The 22,066-nt window shown below is 43.9% G+C and overlaps 2 protein-coding genes and 1 long non-coding RNA gene across 5 annotated transcripts in view; 1 reads left to right on the top strand and 2 right to left on the bottom strand.

Annotated features, from left to right (window-relative positions):
* Window positions 1-2,428: 2,428 nt before the first annotated feature.
* On the bottom strand, window positions 2,429-6,281 carry LOC119488661 (interferon-induced protein with tetratricopeptide repeats 1-like). Its single transcript, XM_037770496.1, has 2 exons — window positions 6,124-6,281; window positions 2,429-4,351 (listed from the first exon to the last, which is right to left on the bottom strand). The coding sequence occupies exons 1-2, from the start codon at window positions 6,129-6,131 to the stop codon at window positions 3,046-3,048; spliced, it is 1,314 nt and encodes a 437-aa protein (XP_037626424.1). The 5' UTR covers window positions 6,132-6,281; the 3' UTR covers window positions 2,429-3,045.
* A 4,196-nt stretch (window positions 6,282-10,477) lies between these two features.
* Window positions 10,478-22,066, bottom strand: part of LOC119488352 (interferon-induced protein with tetratricopeptide repeats 1-like) — a 202,786-nt gene continuing 191,197 nt past the window's right edge. The window contains exons 1-2 of one of the 3 annotated variants that reach the window (XM_037769924.1): window positions 17,498-17,683; window positions 10,478-12,438 (exon numbers count right to left, since the gene is read on the bottom strand). In XM_037769924.1, the coding sequence (XP_037625852.1) occupies window positions 11,136-12,438; window positions 17,498-17,505 (1,311 nt within the window). In that variant the 5' untranslated portion in view covers window positions 17,506-17,683 and the 3' untranslated portion in view covers window positions 10,478-11,135. Of the gene's footprint in view, window positions 12,439-17,497; window positions 17,684-22,066 lie in introns of those variants that run through there. The other 2 variants (XM_037769925.1, XM_037769923.1) reach the window with 2 other exon arrangements.
* LOC119488363 lies at window positions 10,556-21,203 on the top strand. Its single transcript, XR_005206943.1, has 2 exons — window positions 10,556-10,592; window positions 21,081-21,203. It is a non-coding gene; the product is annotated as an uncharacterized LOC119488363 (long non-coding RNA).

The raw sequence follows: 22,066 nt of genomic DNA, 5'->3' as shown, positions 1-22,066 counted from the left end.
GCGGAGCAACCCTACAGGTGGTCGATGAGAGGTTTTACCCCGGGCACAAACAGAGCAGGCGAGGACGTATTCCTTAGTGTCACTGTCGATGGTGGGCCACCAGAAGTGTTGTCTGAGGAGTGACAAAGTCCGACTAATTCCTGGATGACAAGCGAACCGAGAGGCATGTCCCCACTGCAGGACCTGAGAGCGGACTGACTCTGGAACAAACAGCCGATTTGCAGGTCCTGTGCCTGGATCTGGTTCCTCCTGTTGCGCCTCCCGGACCGCTGACTCAACCTCCCAGGTTAAAGCTCCCACCACCAACGATGCTGGCAAAATGGTGTCCGACCCACTCGGGGTCTCCTTTAAGGCAAACTGGCGAGACAGGGCATCAGGCTTGATGTTTTTTGAACCAGGACGGTGAGTGATGGTAAAGTTGAAGCGGCCAAAGAATAATGCCCACCGGGCCTGATGGGAATTCAGCCGTTTAGCTGACTGGATGTAGGCAAGATTCTTGTGGTCCATCCACACGATGAAAGGGGTCTCTGACCCTTCCAGCCAGTGTCTCCACTCCTCCAGAGCCAATTTCACCGCCAATAGTTCCCGGTTACGCCCACAGACAGGCGTCGAGAGAAGAAAGCACATGGGTGCAATTTCTGATCAGGTTTGGAGTGTTGAGAGAGAACAGCCCCCACCCCAATGTCTGAAGCATCAACTTCAACCACAAACTGTAGAGAAGAGTCAGGCTGTCACTTCACAAGACACGGAAAACCTCTGTTGGTCTGGAGGAGCTGCAGCAGTTATTTCTGCACAAACGTCCCCTGTACATTCTACTAGATATTCTCAGAGCTAAAGTAACTCTTCAGCAGTGTGGAGTGAGCGCGCGTTCACGTCTAGAGGTGGAGCGAGCTGAGCTGTCTGAGTGAAGGCGAGCATGCAGAGGAGGAGTGTACAGCGGCTACACGCGAACGCGCATATGGGAGCGCGCATGTGTGACGACCCGCTACATTTATGCGCGTACAAAGTTACAAATAGTCCCTTTAAGAAGTATAGAAGTAGTTTTATATGTAATTAAATTAAAAAGTAAGTAGAGACTATTTTGCAAATGCAATATCTAATTTTTTAGTAGATTCAGAACCAGTCCTGTTCAAAACACTATGGTTTTTGCAGGTTTGCCAGAAACTCCTCTATTTCTCTACACATTTGGTTCCTGCCTTTGTCTTTAATCTTCTTCAGAGTTTTGATGCTGTTCCAACGAAAGGAGGATTGATGCGGTATTGCTGCTGCCTTCATGTTATATTGTATTGACCTTTGGTACTCCTGACGATCAAGGTGTAAGTATTTTGCATAGAAGTTGTAAAGCATCTGTTTATCTGCAGGTTCCAGATCCCTTTCTAGCAGTTCCTGGTATATCTGCGTACCGCTACGTACCAGCCCACTTCGAGCACTGCTCATCTCTCATGACATGTTGAGCCAGACAGCCCATAATGCTTATCTCTACACTCCCTTTCTCATCTCCCTCCCTCTCCTCCTCCCTATGGCCGCCCGGCACAGAGAGATTGGGCCAGCCCAGTGTCAATTAAGGAAAAGAAATGGGCCGATTTACCTGTTTAATGGGCCAAATAAAACAACAAAAAAGACATACGTTGGTCCAAAAGGACGTCGGTCCACCGGGAAAACGCCCGGTATGCCAGATGGCCAGTGGGGGGCATTTGTGCATAGTGTCTTGTGTTCAGTCTTAATGCACCTTGACTTTCGTTTCCCAGGAATGGAAACCTACAGCCACATCTGAATAAACTAAAACATGACTCATCAAATTTGTCATGATATTTTTTCTTATGTTGATTGAAAGTTAGAAAGTTGTATTTCTTCTTGGGGAATATGATGCCACACTGATATATAGTATATATATATATATATATAATATATATGAGATATATAATATTCAAACCCAAGATGCCATATTCTTTATGGCTGCAACATCTTATCAAATGTTAAGGTGACATGTGCATTATTTTATATTTATATACATTTATATATGTAGTAGCCTATATGTGGACACACTGAGCAGCGGGTATGAAGAGCCATCAGTTACCTGGACACACCTGCATTATGACTCTGCTGTTACCTACTGGTGTAACCAGGTTACTGTTGGGTTACCACTTCACACTGACAGGGAAACACTTTGACACAAAGGCTCGTATTTGATCATTTGTCACCTGTTCACATGTCACCTTGGAGTTATACAACTGTATGTGTGCGATGTTCATCCATGTTGACTTACAAGTTGAAAGTTGTATTTTGATTAACGTCCATCAGCGCCCTGTGTAGTACAGTACTGCAAGATAGTGAAGCCTACATGAATTTCTTGTATAATAACCACCAAAACAAAACAACTTAAAGATTTCTTAGTGCACATAATATATATTTATTTGTATTGATAGGCTATTGTGTACAACTGAGACACAGCTTGACATACTTTATACATACAATCAGTTGCATCTGGCAATAATATTCAGGTTACATCAAATTATCTATAACTTTATCAGAGAGTTTTATATTTCACTACTCCAAAGCTTACAGACATTCAAATTACATATAGTGTAGTTCTTATATAAACTTAAAATACAGTGCTATGGAAAAAAAACAATCAACACAACAGGAATATAATAAACACAGTGATTACATGTAAGTTGTGAAAAACAACACTGATCAAAATCTATTTTAATAAATCATGTGATACTGAACTATAGTAATGACATTTGAACATGTCCACAGTGGATGTTATTTAAAGGACTAGTGTTATTGAATGATTCAGCCTGTTTAGTACAAATTGAGTGTACTACTGCTGACAGTTTTTCAGAGCAAATGAGTAGATTTTTAGATAGTTTTAAAAAAAAGCTTTTGTCTTCCATTAAATGTACTTAAGTCTAAAAACTTGCAGACACTTGTTGAAACCTGCCTTTAAAGGATACAGCTTAATCAATAAGTGCGTACAGATTTTTTTAGGTAATGCAATACCTACATTTATTTCTGGATTTAGAACCAGTGATGTTCAAAACACTATGGCTCTTGCAGGTTTGCCAGAAACTCCTCTATTTCTCTACACATTCGGTTCCAGCCTTTGTCTTTAATGTTCTTCAGAGTTGTGATGCTGTCCCCACGAAAGAAGGATTGTTCTGGTATCGCTGCCGCCTTCATGTGATATCGTATTGACCTTTCGTGCTCCTTTCGATCGAAGTGTAAGTATTTTGCGTAGTGGTTGTAAAGGACCTGCTTCTCTGGAAGTTCCAGATCCCTTTCTAGCCGTTCCCGATACATCTGCTCAGCTTTAGCCTGGCCGTGATTGGATTTTGCGTACATATTTGCGAGGTCTATTTCCTTCACAAATCGAGAATGAGGGTAAAGAGAAATCACCTCCTCATGGAGAGTGATTGCTCTGTCTATCATGCTTTGCTTTGGGCGATTTTTACTAAAATGAATGATCTTCCATTTGTAACAGAGTGCAGCACATCTCTTCAGATAACGCTCATCTGGATGGTTTTCCAGAGCCTCCTCTGCCAAATCAATGGCCTCATCAATAGAAACATAGTTTCTGTAAACCCTTATTAATGGTTTCATACCACTGTAGCTGCTGACGGGATTTCTCAAAACCTTTCTGGCTAACTCTCGTGCTTCATCTTCAATTCTCTCTCCTTTCTTAGCACATTGCTCAAGGTAGTAAGCAGCGAGGTACAAGTTCTCTGGATCCTGTTCCTTGGCGATTCTCACTTTCTCCAACATGTCAGCCTCCAGCCCCGTGTTGCTGTGTTTAAAAGCTCTCGCTAACCCTAAGACGTGGCTGGTGTTCCACTCCACCATGTCCGGCTGCATCTTGATGGCTCTCTGGAAGTAATCTGCAGCCAGATTTTTGTCTGTGCTGAACTTCATCAGGGTCCAGGCTTTTTCAGCGTAGATCTCTGGATGGAGCTCGTCCTGGGATGGAGATGGGTATTTATTCATCAGGGCGTCGATCTTTGTCAGGTAAGCCTGACTCTCTGCTTGGTCTCCCAGGTGGTGGTTCAGCCAAGCCAGGTTCCCGTAGTTCACCACTAACCAGGGACCCTCATCTGCACTTCTCATCTGGCGGAAGGCCTCTGCAGCCTTGTTGAACAAACTCTGGGCGTCTTCAGTCAACCCCAGCTTGTATTGAACGAACCCCCGCAGGTTGTAAATGTGACCCAGCCAGCTGTTTCCCTCCTCTGTGCCGATGTCCTCCAGCTGGTCCCTGAGATAGAAAAGTTTGGTCCTGCTGGGGTCCAGATCCCAGGTGAAGTGGCACTGCAGGGCCTCCAGTTTGGACTCCAGTGTTGTTTGACTCTGAGCAGCACTGATGGAGAGTAAAAATAACAAATATTAAAACACATCACCAGTAGGTTAAAGCGACTGTTTGTAACTTCTTACACGTATAAATCACCCGAGTCGGTGTCCCATGCGCGCTCGCATATGCGCGCTCGTCTGTGGCTACGCTGTTCAGACAAGACTTCAACACAAACTACACGGAAGCACCAAAACCGCAAAGTTATATCTAGTGAAGCCCGTCTTGCAAAACAGTGTTGGCCGCGGTCGGAGGACGCGGGGGAAACCGTAGCTTTTGTCTCCAGGGCTGTAGTCTCTGCTCCTCTGCTCCTCTGCCTGCCTTCCTTCACTCAGCTTGCTCCACCTCTAGACGTTCATGCACTCACACTAAACACTGCAGAAGAGTTAGTTTAGCTCTGAGAATATCTAGTGAATGTAAAGTGGACATTTGTCTAGAAATAACTGCTGCAGCTCCTCCAGACCAACAGAGGTTTTCCGTGTCTTGTGAAGTGACAGGGCTCCGCAGCAAGAAATGGATAGCAGACCTCAGATCAGATCTTACTGCTTGTTTTCCTCCGGTCTGTGAAATCTTGCAGATGCCGTTAGGAGCACCGGAGGACACAGAGGCACATGAGTTTTTTCAGGTTACCTGTCTCATGCACTACTGTAACAAATTTTTTTTAATCATATTTGCTCTAATCTCTCCTACTTCAGCTTTAAAGTACATGTGCTATGTTTGGATAACCACTGTTCATCTCAGGTGGAGGAAGGGAGGAACATAGAAATGGAGTTAGGAGCATTGAATGGACAGGAAGGAAATAAGGAGGGAACGATTTCCTTTTCTATTAGTTAGTTGCCTTCTGGAGCTGGAACACAAAATAATTTCACTACACGTTGTACTGTGTATGGTTGTATACAGTATGTGACAAATAAACGTGATTTGATTTGATAGACAGCAAGGAAATAAGGAAGAAAGGAAGGAAGGAAGGAGGGGGTGGAAATGGATTAAAGAGTATTAGAGGATAGGAAGGAAATAAGGAAGGAGTCATGAAAGAAGAGAGGATAGGAAGGAAAATAATATGGACCAACAGACGGCTGGAAAGAAAAAGTAGGCTTAAAGATAATAAGGAAAAGGAAAGTAGGTATAGAAGTAAAACTTGAAATGGGAACAGAGGACAAAGGAAGGAAAATTAGTGGATGGAAAGGAAGGAAATGGGTAAGGAAATGAGGGAAGGAATGGTTAAGAGAAGAAGTAACAGAGAGGACAAGAAGGAACAAAGGATGAAATAAAACACAAAGGGGAATGAGGTATGCAATGAATAAATAAATTAAGGAAGAAACAGAGTGAAGCAGGAGGAGAAAAAGAAGGAGGGGAGGACAGAGGGGAGGAAGAAAATACAGAAGGGAATAAGGCAAGAGATAAGAAAAATATGGCTGAAAGAGATAAGGAAGGAGGAGGCAAGTAAGGAAGGAAGAAAATGACAGAAATGGTGTGACACACAGGAAAGCAAGAAAGACAGGAAGGATGTAATGGTTTAAAGATAATAGGATAGTTATAACAACAACATTTAGTATTTCTCCACCAGAATTATAATACTGGAGGTGGGATGAAACTTTCAGAAAACAATCGACTTATAATAATTGTTAAGAATAAGAAAGAAAATACAATTTTTAAAATGAATGTGGCCCTAGCTGAAAGGGAAGAATGAAGAAAGGAAAAGAACAAGAAACAAGAGAGAAAAGTAAGAAGCCTACATTATTTACTCCAACAATGATATGAAATGCAGAAGCAGCTATACTCACCTCATCATTCAGCTGTTTCCTCGACTCAGTAGTTCTCTAAATATTGGGCTGGTTTTTGCTCTTGATGCTGGATTTGGGTTCGCTGGTATAAAGTCAGTGATGTCCAACTTCTGCTTTGTTGTAAATGATGTGATGTTGTTGAGGAAGCAGCGGAAATGTTCACGAAGTCGAGGCAGACTGTAGAGGAGGGGCATTTGTGTTATGTTCTGGTTAAACAAAACGTGGACCCAAAAGCAGCACACACTAGTCAAGTTGAAAGTTGAAACAATTTAAGAATTTATTAATAATAATAAATTTGAACGGTGGACAGGGCAGGGTTTCTCAGAGTCCAACGTGGCTGGGATTAAGACTGAAAGTCTTAAAGGGAGCGAGGAGCATGGGTAATGGGGTTCCAGTGTTCCTCCAGATGGTGATTCCAGTCCACTTGTGATCCGAGGGGAAGCAATGATGTTGGAGAGTGAACAGGTAGGTACAGCAGGAAGCGGAGGCAGCTGGCAGGTAAGTATACCACTAGGACAAAAAGGACAAAAACTGGATGAGCACAAAAAGGTACAAAGTGAGCAGATACAAAGTCAAAAAATCTAACGAGCAAGGTTAGAGAGCCTGAATGCGTAACTACCACTGTGGCAACGAAAACGATCTGGCGATGAATGGCAGGAAGACCAGGGTTGATATACTGCAGAGTGTGTCTTGATTGATTGATTGGTGTCAGCTGCTCCAGCAACCACCGCCCAGGAGAGGGAGGAGGAGATGGCCAACCTCCTTACCGACAGACAGACCAGACTGACAGGGTAAAACACACAGGAGACAAAAGGACAGGGAAACAGAGGAAACACAGGGAAACTACTAGACTGCCCAGGTGATAACATGACAGTACCTCCCCCTCAACGAGAGCCTCCAGGTGATTTTCCGGGCTTGTCAGGGTGCGCCTGATGAAAATCCCGGACCAGCTCAGCATCCAGGATGCGGGAATGAGGTACCCAGGACCTCTCCTCTGGACCGTATCCCTCCCAGTCCACCAGATACTGAAGGCCCCGGCCTCGCCGTCTAACATCCAGTAGTCGTCTGACCGTATATGCTGGCTGGTTGTCAATGATCCGGGCGGGAGGAGGGGGATTGGTTGGAGGGACCAGAGGACTGGTGAGGACCGGTTTCAGCTGGGAGACATGAAAAGATGGGTGAATCCTGAGAGACTTGGGAAGGATGAGTCTCACAGTGGAGGGGTTAATGATCCTTTCGATCTCAAACGGTCCAATGAAACGTGGTGCTAATTTTCTGGAGTCAGTTTTTAATGGAATGTCTTTGAATGATAACCAAACTCTCTGACCTGGTGTGTAGTTGGGAGCCTGGATTCGGTGACGATCAGCAATCTTTCTGTTTCTCTCGGCTGTCCTTAACAGCGCTGTCCCGGTGTCCCTCCAAATCTTGCGACAGCGTCGAAGATGATGTTGCACTGATGGAACAGCCAACTCCTCTTCCTGTGCTGGGAACAGTGGAGGCTGATAACCTAATGATCCTTCAAACGGAGAAACACCAGTGGCAGAGGAGGATAGAGAGTTGTGTGCATATTCTATCCAACTTAGGTGAGCGTTCCAGGAAGTTGGATTTGAAGCGGCAACACAACGTATGGTGGACTCCAGATCCTGATTTGCTGTCCATTAGTTTGTGGGTGGAAACCAGATGACAGGCTGACAGTAGCTCCCAGAGCGTGGCAAAACGACTTCCAAACCTGTGAGATGAACTAAGGACCACGGTCTGAGACGATGTCCAAAGGAATGCCATGAAGGCGGAAGACATGATTTGTCAAGAGAACAGCGGTCTCACGAGCTGTAGGAAGCTTGGGAAGACCAATGAAATGGGCGGCCTTGGAGAACCGGCCCACAATGGTAAGTATGGTGGTCATACCATCAGAAACAGGCAGACCGGTGACAAAGTCCATGCCGATGTGAGACCAAGGACGACCAGGCGTTGGTAAGGGGCGGAGCAACCCTACAGGTGGTCGATGAGAGGTTTTACCCCGGGCACAAACAGAGCAGGCGAGGACGTATTCCTTAGTGTCACTATCCATGGTGGGCCACCAGAAGTGTTGTCTGAGGAGTGACAAAGTCCGACTAATTCCTGGATGACAAGCGAACCGAGAGGCATGTCCCCACTGCAGGACCTGAGAGCGGACTGACTCTGGAACAAACAGCCGATTTGCAGGTTCTGTGCCTGGATCGGGTTCCTCCTGTTGCACCTCCCGGACCGCTGACTCAACATCCCAGGTTAAAGCTCCCACCACCAACGATGCTGGCAAAATGGTGTCCGACCCACTCGGGGTCTCCTTTAAGGCAAACTGGCGAGACAGGGCATCAGGCTTGATGTTTTTTGAACCAGGACGGTAAGTGATGGTAAAGTTGAAGCGGACAAAGAATAATGCCCACCGGGCCTGATGGGAATTCAGCCGTTTAGCTGACTGGATGTAGGCAAGATTCTTGTGGTCCGTCCACACGATGAAAGGGGTCTCTGACCCTTCCAGCCAGTGTCTCCACTCCTCCAGAGCCAACTTCACCGCCAATAGTTCCCGGTTACGCCCACAGACAGGCGTCGAGAGAAGAAAGCACATGGGTGCAATTTCTGATCAGGTTTGGAGTGTTGAGAGAGAACAGCCCCCACCCCAATGTCTGAAGCATCAACTTCAATCACAAACTGTAGAGAAGAGTCAGGCTGTCACTTCACAAGACACGGAAAACCTCTGTTGGTCTGGAGGAGCTGCAGCAGTTATTTCTGCACAAACGTCCCCTGTACATTCACTAGATATTCTCAGAGCTAAAGTAACTCTTCAGCAGTGTGGAGTGAGCGCGCGTTCACGTCTAGAGGTGGAGCGAGCTGAGCTGTCTGAGTGAAGGCGAGCATGCAGAGGAGGAGTGTACAGCGGCTACACGCGAACGCGCATATGGGAGCGCGCATGTGTGACGACCCGCTACATTTATGCGCGTACAAAGTTACAAATAGTCCCTTTAAGAAGTATAGAAGTAGTTTTATATGTAATTAAATTAAAAAGTAAGTAGAGACTATTTTGCAAATGCAATATCTACATTTTTTAGTAGATTCAGAACCAGTCCTGTTCAAAACACTATGGTTTTTGCAGGTTTGCCAGAAACTCCTCTATTTCTCTACACATTGGGTTCCTGCCTTTGTCTTTAATCTTCTTCAGAGTTTTGATGCTGTTCCAACGAAAGGAGGATTGATGCGGTATTGCTGCTGCCTTCATGTTATATTGTATTGACCTTTGGTACTCCTGACGATCAAGGTGTAAGTATTTTGCATAGAAGTTGTAAAGCATCTGTTTATCTGCAGGTTCCAGATCCCTTCTTAGCAGTTCCTGGTATATCTGCGTACCGCTACGTACCAGCCCACTTCGAGCACTGCTCATCTCTCATGACATGTTGAGCCAGACAGCCCATAATGCTTATCTCTACACTCCCTCCCTCATCTCCCTCCCTCTCCTCCTCCCTATGGCCGCCCGGCACAGAGAGATAGGGCCAGCCCAGTGTCAATTAAGGAAAAGAAATGGGCCGATTTACCTGTTTTATGGGCCAAATAAAACAACAAAAAAGACATACGTTGGTCCAAAAGGACGTCGGTCCACCGGGAAAACGCCAGGTATGCCAGATGGCAAGCGGGGGGCATTTGTGCATAGTGTCTTGTATTCAGTCTTAATGTGCCTTGACTTTCGTTTCCCAGGAATGGAAACCTACAGCCACATCTGAATAAACTAAAACATGACTCATCAAATTTGTCATGATATTTTTTCTGATGTTGATTTAAAGTTAGAAAGTTTTTCTTCTTCTTGAGGAATATGATGCCACACTGATATATATATATATATATATATATTATATATCAGATATATAATATTCAAACACAAGATGCCATATTCTTTATGGCTGCAACATCTTATCAGATGTTAAGGTGACATGTGCATTATTTTATATTTATATACATTTATATATTTAGTAGTCTATATGTGGACACACTGAGCAGCGGGTATGAAGAGCCATCAGTTACCTGGACACACCTGCATTATGACTCTGCTGCCATCTACTGGTGTAACCAGGTTACTGTTGGGTTACCACTTCACACTGACAGGGAAACACTTTGACACAAAGGCTTGTATTTCATCATTTGTCACCTGTTCACATGTCACCTTGGAGTTATACAACTGTATGTGTGCGATGTCATGTTGACTTACAAGTTAAAAGTTGTAGTTTGATTAACGTCCATCAGCGCCCTGTGTAGTACAGTACTGCAAGATAGTGAAGCCTACATGAATTTCTTGTATAATAACCACCAAAACAAAACAACTTAAAGATTTCTTAGTGTACATAATGTATATTTATTTGTATTAATAGGCTATTGTGTACAACTGAGACACAGCTTGACATACTTTATACATACAATCAGTTGCATCTGGCAATAATATTCAAGTTACATCAAATTATCTATAACATTATCAGAGAGTTTTATATTTCACTACTCCAAAGCTTACAGACATTCAAATTACATATAGTGGAGTTCTTATATAAGCTTAAAATACAGTGCTATGGAAAAAAAACAATCTACACAACAGGAATATAATAAACACAGTGATTACATGTAAGTTATGAAAATCAACACTGATCAAAATCTATTTTAATAAATCATGTGATACTGAATTATAGTAATAACATTTGAACATGTCCACAGTGGATGTTATTTAAAGGACTAGAGTTATTGAATGATTCAGCCTGTTTAGTACAGATTGAGTGTACTACTGCTGACAGTTTTTCAGAGCAAATGTGTAGATTTTTAGATAGTTTTTAAAAAAAGCTTTTGTCTTCCATTAAATGTACTTAAGTCTAAAACTTGCAGACACTTGTTGAAACCTGCCTTTAAAGGATACAGCTCAATCAATAAGCGCGTACAGATTTTTTTAGGTAATGCAATACCTACATTTATTTCTGGATTTAGAACCAGTGATGTTCAAAACACTATGGCTCTTGCAGGTTTTCCAGAAACTCCTCTATTTCTCTACACATTTGGTTCCTGCCTTTGGCTGTAATCTTCTCCAGGACTTTGATGCTGTTCCCACGATAGAAGGATTGTTGCGGTATCGCTGCTGCCTTCATGTGATATTTTATTGACCTTTGGTACTCCCGTCGCTCGAAGATTAAATATTTTGCGTAGTAGTTGTAAAGGACCTGCTTCTCTGGAGGTTCCAGATTCCTTTCTAGCAGTTCCTGATACATCTGCTCAGCTTTAGCCTGGCCGTGACTGGATTTTGCGTACATATTTGCGAGGTCTAGTTCCTTCACAAGTGAAGAATGAGGGTAAAGAGAAATCACCTCCTCATGGAGACTGATTGCTCTGTCTATCATGCTTTGCTTTGGGCGACTGTCCCTGAAAAAAAGGATCTTCCATTTGTAACAGAGTGCAGCACATCTCTTCAGATAACGCTCATCTGGATGGTTTTCCAGAGCCTCCTCTGCCAATTCAATGGCCTCATCAATAGAAACATAGTTTCTGTAAACCCTTATTAATGGTTTCATACCACTGTAGCTGCTGACGGGATTTCTCAAAACCTTTCTGGCTAACTCTCGTGCTTCATCTTCAATTCTCTCTCCTTTCTTAGCACATTGCTCAAGGTAGTAAGCAGCGAGGTACAAGTTCTCTGGATCCTGTTCCTTGGCGATTCTCACTTTCTCCAACATGTCAGCCTCCAGCCCCGTGTTGCTGTGTTTAAAAGCTCTCGCTAACACTAAGACGTGGCTGGTGTTCCACTCCACCATGTCCGGCTGCATCTTGATGGCTCTCTGGAAGTAATCTGCAGCCAGATTTTTGTCTGTGCTGAATTTCATCAGGGTCCAGGCTTTTTCAGCGTAGATCTCTGGATGGAGCTCGTCCTGGGATGGAGATGGGTATTTATTCATCAGGGCGTCGATCTTTGTCAGGTAAGCCTGACTCTCTGCTTGGTCTCCCAGGTGGTGGTTCAGCCAAGCCAGGTTCCCGTAGTTCACCACTAACCAGGGACCCTCATCTGCACTTCTCATCTGGCGGAAGGCCTCTGCAGCCTTGTTGAACAAACTCTGGGCGTCTTCAGTCAACCCCAGCTTGTATTGAATGAACCCCCGCAGGTTGTAAATGTGACCCAGCCAGCTGTTTCCCTCCTCTGTGCCGATGTCCTCCAGCTGGTCACGGAAACGGAAAAGTTTGTTCCTGCTGGGGTCCAGATCCCAGGTGAAGTGGCACTGCAGGGCCTCCAGTTTGGACACCAGTGTTTGACTCTGAGCAGCACTGATGGAGAGTAAAAATAACAAATATTAAAACACATCACCAGTAGGTTAAAGGGACTGTTTGTAACTTTTTACACGTATAAATCACCCGGGTCGGTGTCCCATGCGCGCTCTCATATGCGCGCTCGTATGTGGCTACGCTGTTCAGACAAGACTCCAACACAAACTACCCGGAAGCACCAAAACCGCAAAGTTATATCTAATGATGCCCGTCTTGCAAAACAGTGTTGGCCGCGGTCGGAGGACGCGGGGGAGACCGTAGCTTTGGTCTCGAGGGCCGGAGTCTCTGCTCCTCTGCTCCTCTGCCTGCTTGCCTTCACTCAGCTTGCTCCACCTCACGTGCATGCGCGCACACTCCACACTGCAGAAGAGTTAGTTTAGCTCTGAGAATATTTAGTGAATGTGCAGTGGACGTTTGTGCAGAAATAAATGCTGCAGCTCCTCCAGACCAACAGAGGTTTTCCGTGTCTTGTGAAGTGACGGGGCTCCGCAGCGAGAAACTTTATCGTCTCCGACCGTTTGCCGGTGTCTCCCTCTGGCCGCGGTCGGAAGGCTGAAGCAGGAAAAGCCAACACTAGGATCAGCATTGATTCATGGAGAGACCTTCGTCTGGGCAGCTAACATGTGGAGTCATGTGGACTCCACCAGCTGCTCGTTTGCCACTGAATTCCTGTCACTGTTGGACTGTTTCAACATCACACAGCACGTTAAAAGTCCCACCCACACTAAAGGCCACACGTTGGATCTGGTGTGCTCCACTGGCACAACTCCCTCCCATCTGCAGTGCCTAGACCTCGCTGTTTCAGACCATCTCGCTGTTCTTTGCACTGTTCCTGTCACCCTGCCCAGGCAGCGCACAAAACGTACCATCCAATACAGGAACATCAAGACAGTGAGTACACCAGCTCTGAACGACCTGATAGCGACCCATCTGGCCTCAGATCCCCACGACAGCTCTGCTGATGGGCTGGTTGCCCACTACAACGCCACTTTATCCGGCAGCCTTGACTCCCTTGCCCCCCTCAAAACCCGGACTGTCTCCTACACCCGTCCCGCCCCCTGGTTCACCACTGAACTCCGCACCCAGAAGACCACCGGCCGTCAACTGGAGAGGCGCTACAAAAGATCTGGCCTCACTGTCCACCTTGAGGCTTATAAAGAGCATGTGAGGGCCTACAAAGTAGCTCTCTCCCAGGCCAAAACACACTACTACTCCACCCTCATTACCAACCAACAAAACCACCCCAGAATGCTGTTCACCACCATCAACCGGCTCCTTCGCCCCCTCGACCCCCCCCTCCCCTCAGGTGCCCCCGACCTCTGCACTAAGTTCCTGGACTTTTTCCAGGACAAAGTCGAGTCCATCCATCAGCAGCTCCTGGCGCCTGCCCACCTCCCTCCACACACACCTCAGCCACTGGGCGTGGCTCCCTTGGATGTTCGCCTGCCTCAGTGCTCCCTCTCCTCCTTCTCCCCTGTATGTGCTCCTCAGGTCGCCAAGTTGGTCACTAAGGCCAAAGCCTCCACCTGTTCTCTGGACCCAATGCCCACAGCCTTGGTCAAGGCTTGCCTACCTGCCCTGTGCCCCATTATGGTGAACATCATCAACTCCTCCTTGGCATCTGGTCTTGTACCCGACAGCCTCAAGATGGCATCAGTCACTCCCATCCTCAAAAAGCCAGGTCTGGACCGGGATGACAGCAACAACTACCGACCGATCTCCAACCTTCCTTTCCTGAGCAAAATTCTGGAAAGAGCAGTGGCCGCCCAACTCCATCAACATATGGCCAACCATGAGCTCTACGAAACGTTTCAATCTGGCTTCAGACCACACCACAGCACAGAGACCACCCTCATCAAAATCACAAATGACCTCCTCATCGCTGCAGATTCTGGTAACATCAGCATCCTCATCCTCCTGGACCTCTCAGCTGCCTTCGACACAGTCTCCCACACCATCCTCCTCACCCGCCTATCTGACTACCTTGGCCTCACCGGTTCAGCTCTCTCCTGGTTTCAGTCCTACCTCACAAACAGAAAACAGTTTGTCACCATCAGAGACTCCAGTTCCACCCCGGCCCCAGTCAACCATGGCGTACCTCAAGGCTCTGTGCTGGGACCCCTCCTCTTCACCATCTACATGCTCCCCCTTGGTCAGATCATCCGCCACCACGGTCTCAGCTTTCATTCATATGCTGACGACACACAACTATATCTGAGCACCAAACCATCCACCCAGCTACCCCCGCAGTCACTTGTAAATTGCCTGCATGCAATAAAAATCTGGATGTCATCTAACTTCCTAAAACTCAACAGCAACAAAACCGAGCTCATGGTTGTGGCTCCCAAGGCCCTGCTCCGGAAGGTTGGAGATCTCCACCTGGACGTTGACGGCTGTTCCTTCTCCCCATCCTCGGAAGTCCGCAACCTGGGTGTCATCCTGGACCCAACACTCTCATTCCAGTCTCATATCAGGTTCATCACCAAATCCGCCTTCTTCCACCTCAAAAACATCTCACGTCTCCGGCAATCACTCTCTGACTCTGTGGCAGAAACCCTCATCCACGCTTTCGTCACCTCCCGTTTGGACTACTGCAATGGAGTTCTGTCCGGGGTTCCCAGCAAAGCCCTGGACAGGCTCCAGTATGTGCAAAACTCAGCTGCCAGGGTTCTCACCCGCACCAAGCCCTGGCAGCACATCACCCCCACCCTCATCCACCTCCACTGGCTCCCGGTCAAGTCCCGCATCACCTACAAAATCCTCCTCCTCACCTACAAATCCCTCAATGCCCTGGCTCCTCAGTATTTATCTGACCTCCTCCACCCTTACACACAGCCCCGGAACCTTAGATCCTCAGGCACGGGTCAGCTCTCCATCCCTTACACAAAAATGCGAACTTTTGGGGACAGAGCTTTCAGTGTGACAGCCCCCACCCTCTGGAAATCTCTCCCCATAGAGCTCCGCAACGCACCATCTCTGGACACCTTCAAAAGACTCCTCAAAACCCACCTCTTCACCAAGGCCTATGGCCCCTAGCTACTGTTATGTTACATTTGTTGTGTTTATTTATGTCTTTGTTAAGCGTCCTTGGGTTTCATGAAAGGCGCTATATAAATCCAAGCTATTATTATTATTATTATTAACATTACTGCCAAGCAGGTGAAATATAGAGTGATATTGTGGTTTTAGCTGACGTGTGTCGCCTCACTGTTTTGAGCGATGCTCGTTCATGTCTATTTAGAGCGAGCAAGTGCGAGTCTGATGCTGACTTTCGTTGACTTAACGGCCACAGGTGTCGCTGTTAACAAGCATTTCTGATTCTTACAAACAGTCCCTTTAAAGTAATATGCTCTTAAAGTGTCAGTAGGCAGTATATTTTTTGGCATAATTGGGCAAAAATTCCATAATAACCTTTCAGCATATTGTAATTCAAGTGTTCTGAGAGAAAACTAGACTTCTGCACCTCCTCATAACTCTGTTTTCAGGCTTTAAAAAATCTAGCCAGTGAAGGGAGACTTTGACCAATCACAGGCCATTTCATTGAGAGAGCGTTCCTATTGGATGCGCTCCGGTCATGTGACCGGAACTTGGCGTTCCTTCACCAGATTTCACAATGGCAGCGGCGTCACAAACTTTCTCATTTTACAGCTAAATCGTGCACTACAAGATGATCCTGAAAACATGTGAGGCGAGAAATAGGCATTAACGTAACATAATATTGATTAATATTTGATCAGCGCTGCAGTTTGACTGTTTGGTCGGAGTTCGCGAGTGATTGACAGCTGGCTCTGATAGACAGCAGCTGGACAGCAGACCTCAGATCAGCTCTTACTGCTTGTTTTCCTCCGGTCTGTGAAATCTTGCAGATGCCGTTAGGAGCACCGGAGGACACAGAGGCACATGATTTTGTTCAGGTTACCTGTCTCATGCACTACTGTCACAATATACGTTTTATAAAAATAACTTTTTTTAATCATATTTGCTCTAATCTCTCCTACTTCAGCTTTAATGTACGTGTGCTATGTTTGGATAACCACTGTTCATCTCATGTGGAGGAAGGGAGGAACATAGAAATGGAGTTAGGAGCATTGAATGGACAGGAAGGAAATAAGGAGGGAAAGATTTTCTTTTCTATTTGTTAGTTGCCTTCTGGAGCTGGAACACAAAATAATTTCACTACACGTTGTACTGTGTATGGTTGTATACAGTATGTGATAAATAAACGTGATTTGATTTGACAGCAAGGAAATAAGGAAGAAAGGAAGGAAGGAATGGAGGGGGGTGGAAATGGATTAAAGAGTATTAGAGGATGAAAGAAGAGAGTGTAGGAAGGAAAAGAATATGGACCAACAGACGGCTGGAAATAAAAAGTAGGCTTAATGATAATAAGGAAAAGGAAAGTAGGTATAGAAGTAAAACTTCAAATGGGAACAGAGGACAAAGGAAGGAAAATTAGTGGATGGAAAGGAAGGAAATGGGTAAGGAAATGAGGGAAGGAATGGATAAGAGAAGAAGTAATAGAGAGGATAAAAACATGGAGGACAAGAAGGAACAAAGGATGAAAGACAACAAAAAGGGGAATGAGGTATACAATGAATAAATAAATAAAGGAAGAAAAAGAAGAAGGGGAGGACAGAGGGGAGGAAGAAAAGACAAAAAGGAATAAGGCAAGAGATAAGAAAAAGATGTCTGAAAGAGGTAAGGAAGGAGGAGGCAAGTAATAGGAAGGAAGAAAATGACAGAAATGGTGTGAGACACAGAGGAAAGCAAGGAAGACAGGAAGGATGAAATGGTTTAAAGATAATAGGATAGTAATAACAACAACATTTAGTATTTCTCCACCAGAATTATATTCCTGGAGGTGGGATGAAACTTTCAGAAAACAATCGATTTATAATAATTGTTAAGAATAAGAAAGAAAATACAATTTTAAAATTCATGTGGCCCTAGCTGAAAGGGAAGAATGAAGAAAGGAAAAGAACAAGAAACAAGAGAGAAAAGTAAGAAGCCTACATTATTTACTCCAACAATGATATGAAATGCAGAAGCAGCTACTCACCTCATCATTCAGCTGTTTCCTCGACTCAGTAGTTCTCTAAATATTGGGCTGGTTTTTGCTCTTGATGCTGGATTTGGGTTCGCTGGTATAAAGTCAGTGATGTCCAACTTCTGCTTTGCTGTAAATGATGTGATGTTGTTGAGGACGCAGCTTTAAATGCTCTCACTGAAGTCGAAGCAGACTGTAGAGGAGGGGCATTTGCGTGTAAAGCCTATTGTTTAGTCTTAATGCGCCTTGACTTTCGTTTCCCAGGAATGGAAACCTACAGCCACATCTGAATAAACTAAAACATGACTCATCAAATTTGTCATGATATTTTTTCTTATGTTGATTGAAAGTTAGAAAGTTGTATTTCTTCTTGAGTAATATGATGCCACACTGATATATAGTATATATATTATATATCAGATATATAATATTCAAACACAAGATGTCATATTATTTATGGCTGCAACATCTTATCAAATGTTAAGGTGACGTGAATTATTTTATATTTAAATGCATTTATATATGTAGTAGCCTATATGTGGACACACTGAGCAGCGGGTATGAAGAGCCATCAGTTACCTGGACACACCTGCATTATGACTCTGCTTCCACCTACTGGTGTAACCAGGTTACTGTTGGGTTACCACTTCACACTGACAGGGAAACACTTTGACACAAAGGCTCGTATTTGATCATTTTCCACCTGTTCACATGTCACCTTGGAGTTATACAACTGTATGTGTGCGATGTTTATCCATGTTGACTTAAAAGCTGAAAGTTGTATTTGATTAATCAGCGCCCTGTGTAGTACAGTACTGCAAGATAGTGAAGCCTACATGAATTTCTTGTATAATAACCACCAAAACAAAACAACTTAAAGATTTCTTAGTGTACATAATGTATATTTATTTGTATTAATAGGCTATTGTGTACAACTGAGACACAGCTTGACATACTTTATACATACAATCAGTTGCATCTGGCAATAATATTCAGGTCAGGCCCATCGTCAGGCGGGGGCAAAGGGTACAGCTGTCCCCAGACCCAAGGCCAGGGGGGGTCATACAAAGATACCCTTAAATGGGATCAAGAACAACACTTTACTTACTGACCTTTATCACTGACAGTAAAAGTTAAATATATTATGATAAATAAATATATTGGTATCAGTAAAACACCTTTCACCTTTATCATCTCATACCTCCACCCCCCCCGCTGTGACTGTGAAAATGGTTCGGTCCAAACTTGACCCGGAAAGCGGTGAGGGGTGCGCACCTTTTAACCCATCCATGGTGCGCAGCGTGACCGCACGGAGGAAATGAGCCAGGAGAGATCCGACGACTGGGGTCCTACGGGCATCCGTCGAGCTGCCCTCATTCATCCGCCGAGTTGAATCTCGACCGACCGACCCCACCCGTGGAGAAATATAACACTATTGTCGGTTCATTATGAAACTGTGGAAGGTGTAATTAACGGGAAACAGCTGATCAATGAAAGATGACGTCACCTCCAGAGGGTCAGACTCATACACGGATTCAGATGTCCCATCAGAGATATAAATATGATGTAATGGAACTTCCTGCTGTAGGCCCCTACATGATAAAGTATGTTGATAGTGAAGATGACAGAAGTTGAGTTGATTTACTAGATTCACATGTTTTGAGTAAAGTGATTCACATGATTAATTATTTCAGAGTTTTTTTTTGACAAAGGTTTATTTGATCCAATATTTAATTTATCTACTTTATCTATTTAATTTAAAATCAATACACGGGCTAGATAAGACCTGGGACTCTTAAAGTAACCGTGTTTATTTCCATTGAATAAGAGAGCATTTAGACATTAACCATCATTGTGGCATGTCTCGATAAACCACAGTGAAGGTGGTGATGGCGAGCTGAAGCCTCATGAAGCTTTGAAGCTTTCCAGCAAATTGGTTCGGAAAAGGGTTCATTTCTCGAGGCTTCATGTGCACACGAAACCACCTGGTGGTCAAAGAGTGTAAAATAGGCAGATATGATCTTAACCATGTGATAAGATAAGATGAGATAAGATAAGATATTCCTTTATTAATCCCGCAGGGGGAAATTTGCAGTGTACAGCAGCAAAGGGGATAGTGCAGAAAACAAGATGCATCAGCTAACACAGTAAAAAAGAGCTAAACAAAGTGTAACAAAATATGAACCCGTAGAAGGAAGTATAAAAATAGGTGCATTATATACAGTATTGACAATAAACAGACTATTAACAAAATTGCACAAGTGGAAAATGATATTGCACAGTGAGAATGAATGAATGAATGAATGAATGTAATTCCACCTGAAAATATCAGGTTATGTCAGTTTTTGGTGTGTAAGTGTAAGTGGTCTACTGGGAGCAGTGCTGGTTGTGGTCTACTGGGACCACAGATCTGTGATATACTGTATTTTGCGCCAGCAAAGGCTGTTGGGAATGACTATAAGCAATGAAAGAAATATATATTACCATGTAATCAATTTATATCTATATAATATATAATATAATGTATATTTTCTAGTAAGTTTATTATGAGTATATAACATACATGTATAATGAGTTGTAATTGTTTGATTCATCTTAAGTGTATAAACCAATCCTTTGGTCAATAATTGTATTGTATTGTAGTGTGATATAACATAATAATGGTAGGAGGGGTAATATTAGTGTTCTGTGTCACTTCTTAAAAGTGGCATTGGTTCAACCAGTGAAGATCTGAACCACTTCCTGAACCAGTGACGCGGTATGGCCGGGTAGCGAGGCTTCAGATGTCATCAATGACGTCATTAGTCTAAAACGATACAAGCCTCGATACGCGCATCGCGGAAAACTTCCTGGATTACTCGACACACGCTCCGAAGCCTCGGCACAGCACGTAACATCACTAAGTGAAGGTGTCAATAAATAAATAATTAATAAGGTCTATGATTCTAAATTAGAAAAGTTCTGATCAGTCAGGAATAGACGTGGTTTTAAATATTAATAACTATTACAGACTGGGCTAACACACTAGAAGTCTGATTCTCCTTTACAATAATTCACCAGCTACATGTTTACAATCAGGCAGGCAAACTCATTAAAATACATAATAATTAAGATCAGCGTATATGATGGAATAGTGTCATTAGAATGTACCACAGGTCACCAAAATTGGGCTTTTATAAAAAAAAAAATCTCCGAGGGGGGGGATGCCCCCGGACCCCCCTAGCTGGCTACTGTTTCCCCCTAGCTGGCTACTCTTTCCCCTGGCTGGCTACTCCATATCCTTGTGGATGGCCCTGATTGGGGCCTCAACAAAATAAAAGCCAGGGTACAGAGAGATCAAGAAAATGAAAGGATCCGAGAGGCAATGAACACATTTTTGGAGAAGCAGCAGGTATGACAGGCGAAGCTGAACGTACAAAGATGAGGAGCTATAGGCAGACTAGCAAATAAAACCCACTAGCAGGCTCAGTTTTAAAGTTGGAGTAAAGATACTGGTATCATATGAAACTGGACGACCTGGAGTCAGGGTGGATGAGGGGCCCAATTTGGAAATCTGTCCCCCTGTCCATAATTCCTAATGGCTGACCTGATTCAGGTTACATCAAATTATCTATAATATTATCAGAGAGTGTTATATTTCACTACTCCAAAGCTTACAGACATTCAAATTACATATAGTGTAGTTCTTATATAAACTTAAAATACAGTGCTATGGAAATAATATAATCATCACAACAGGAATATAATAAACACAGTGATTACATGTAAGTTATGAAAATCAACACTGATCAAAATCTATTTTAATAAATCATGTGATACTGAACTATAGTAATAACATTTGAACATGTCCACAGTGGATGTTAATTAAAGGACTAGTGTTATTGAATGATTCAGCCTGTTTAGTACAGATTGAGTGTACTACTGCTGACAGTTTTTCAGAGCAAATGAGTAGATTTTTAGATAGTTTTTTTAAAAAAAGCTTTTGTCTTCCATTAAATGTACTTAAGTCTAAAAACTTGCAGACATTTGTTGAAACCTGCCTTTAAAGGATACAGCTCGTGCTTTTTTTTTTGCATTTTGCATTTGCGTTGAATAGGGCCAAATTTGACTTCTTGCCTTGCCATGATCAGCAGGTCTTCACTGTAAGATTCTCACTTCCATTTTAACTTTATTTTAAGAAGTATAGAAGTAGTTTTATATGTAATCAAATTAAGAAGAAAGCACAGATTGTTTTGCAAATGTAATTCCTACATTTTTTAGTAGATTCAGAACCAGTCCTGTTAAAAACACTATGGTCTTTGCAGGTTTGCCAGAAACTCCTCTATTTCTCTACACATTCGGCTCCTGCCTTTGGCTTTAATCTTCTTCAGAGTTGTGATGCTGCTCTCATGACAGAAGGAATGTTGCGGTATCGCTGCTGCCTTCATGTGATATCGTATTGAACTTTGTTCCTCCTTTCGATCGAAGTATAAATATTTACCGTAGTGGTTGTAAAGGACCTGCTTCTCTGGAGGTTCCAGATCCCTTTCTAGCAGTTGCCGATACATCTGCTCAGCTTTAGCCTGGCCGTGATTGAATTTT

This window comes from Sebastes umbrosus, chromosome 5 (genome assembly GCF_015220745.1).
Source record: "Sebastes umbrosus isolate fSebUmb1 chromosome 5, fSebUmb1.pri, whole genome shotgun sequence".
Lineage (NCBI taxonomy): Eukaryota > Metazoa > Chordata > Actinopteri > Perciformes > Sebastidae > Sebastes > Sebastes umbrosus.
Note: the sequence above shows the minus strand (reverse complement) of the source record. Positions and strands in the feature narration are given on the sequence as shown.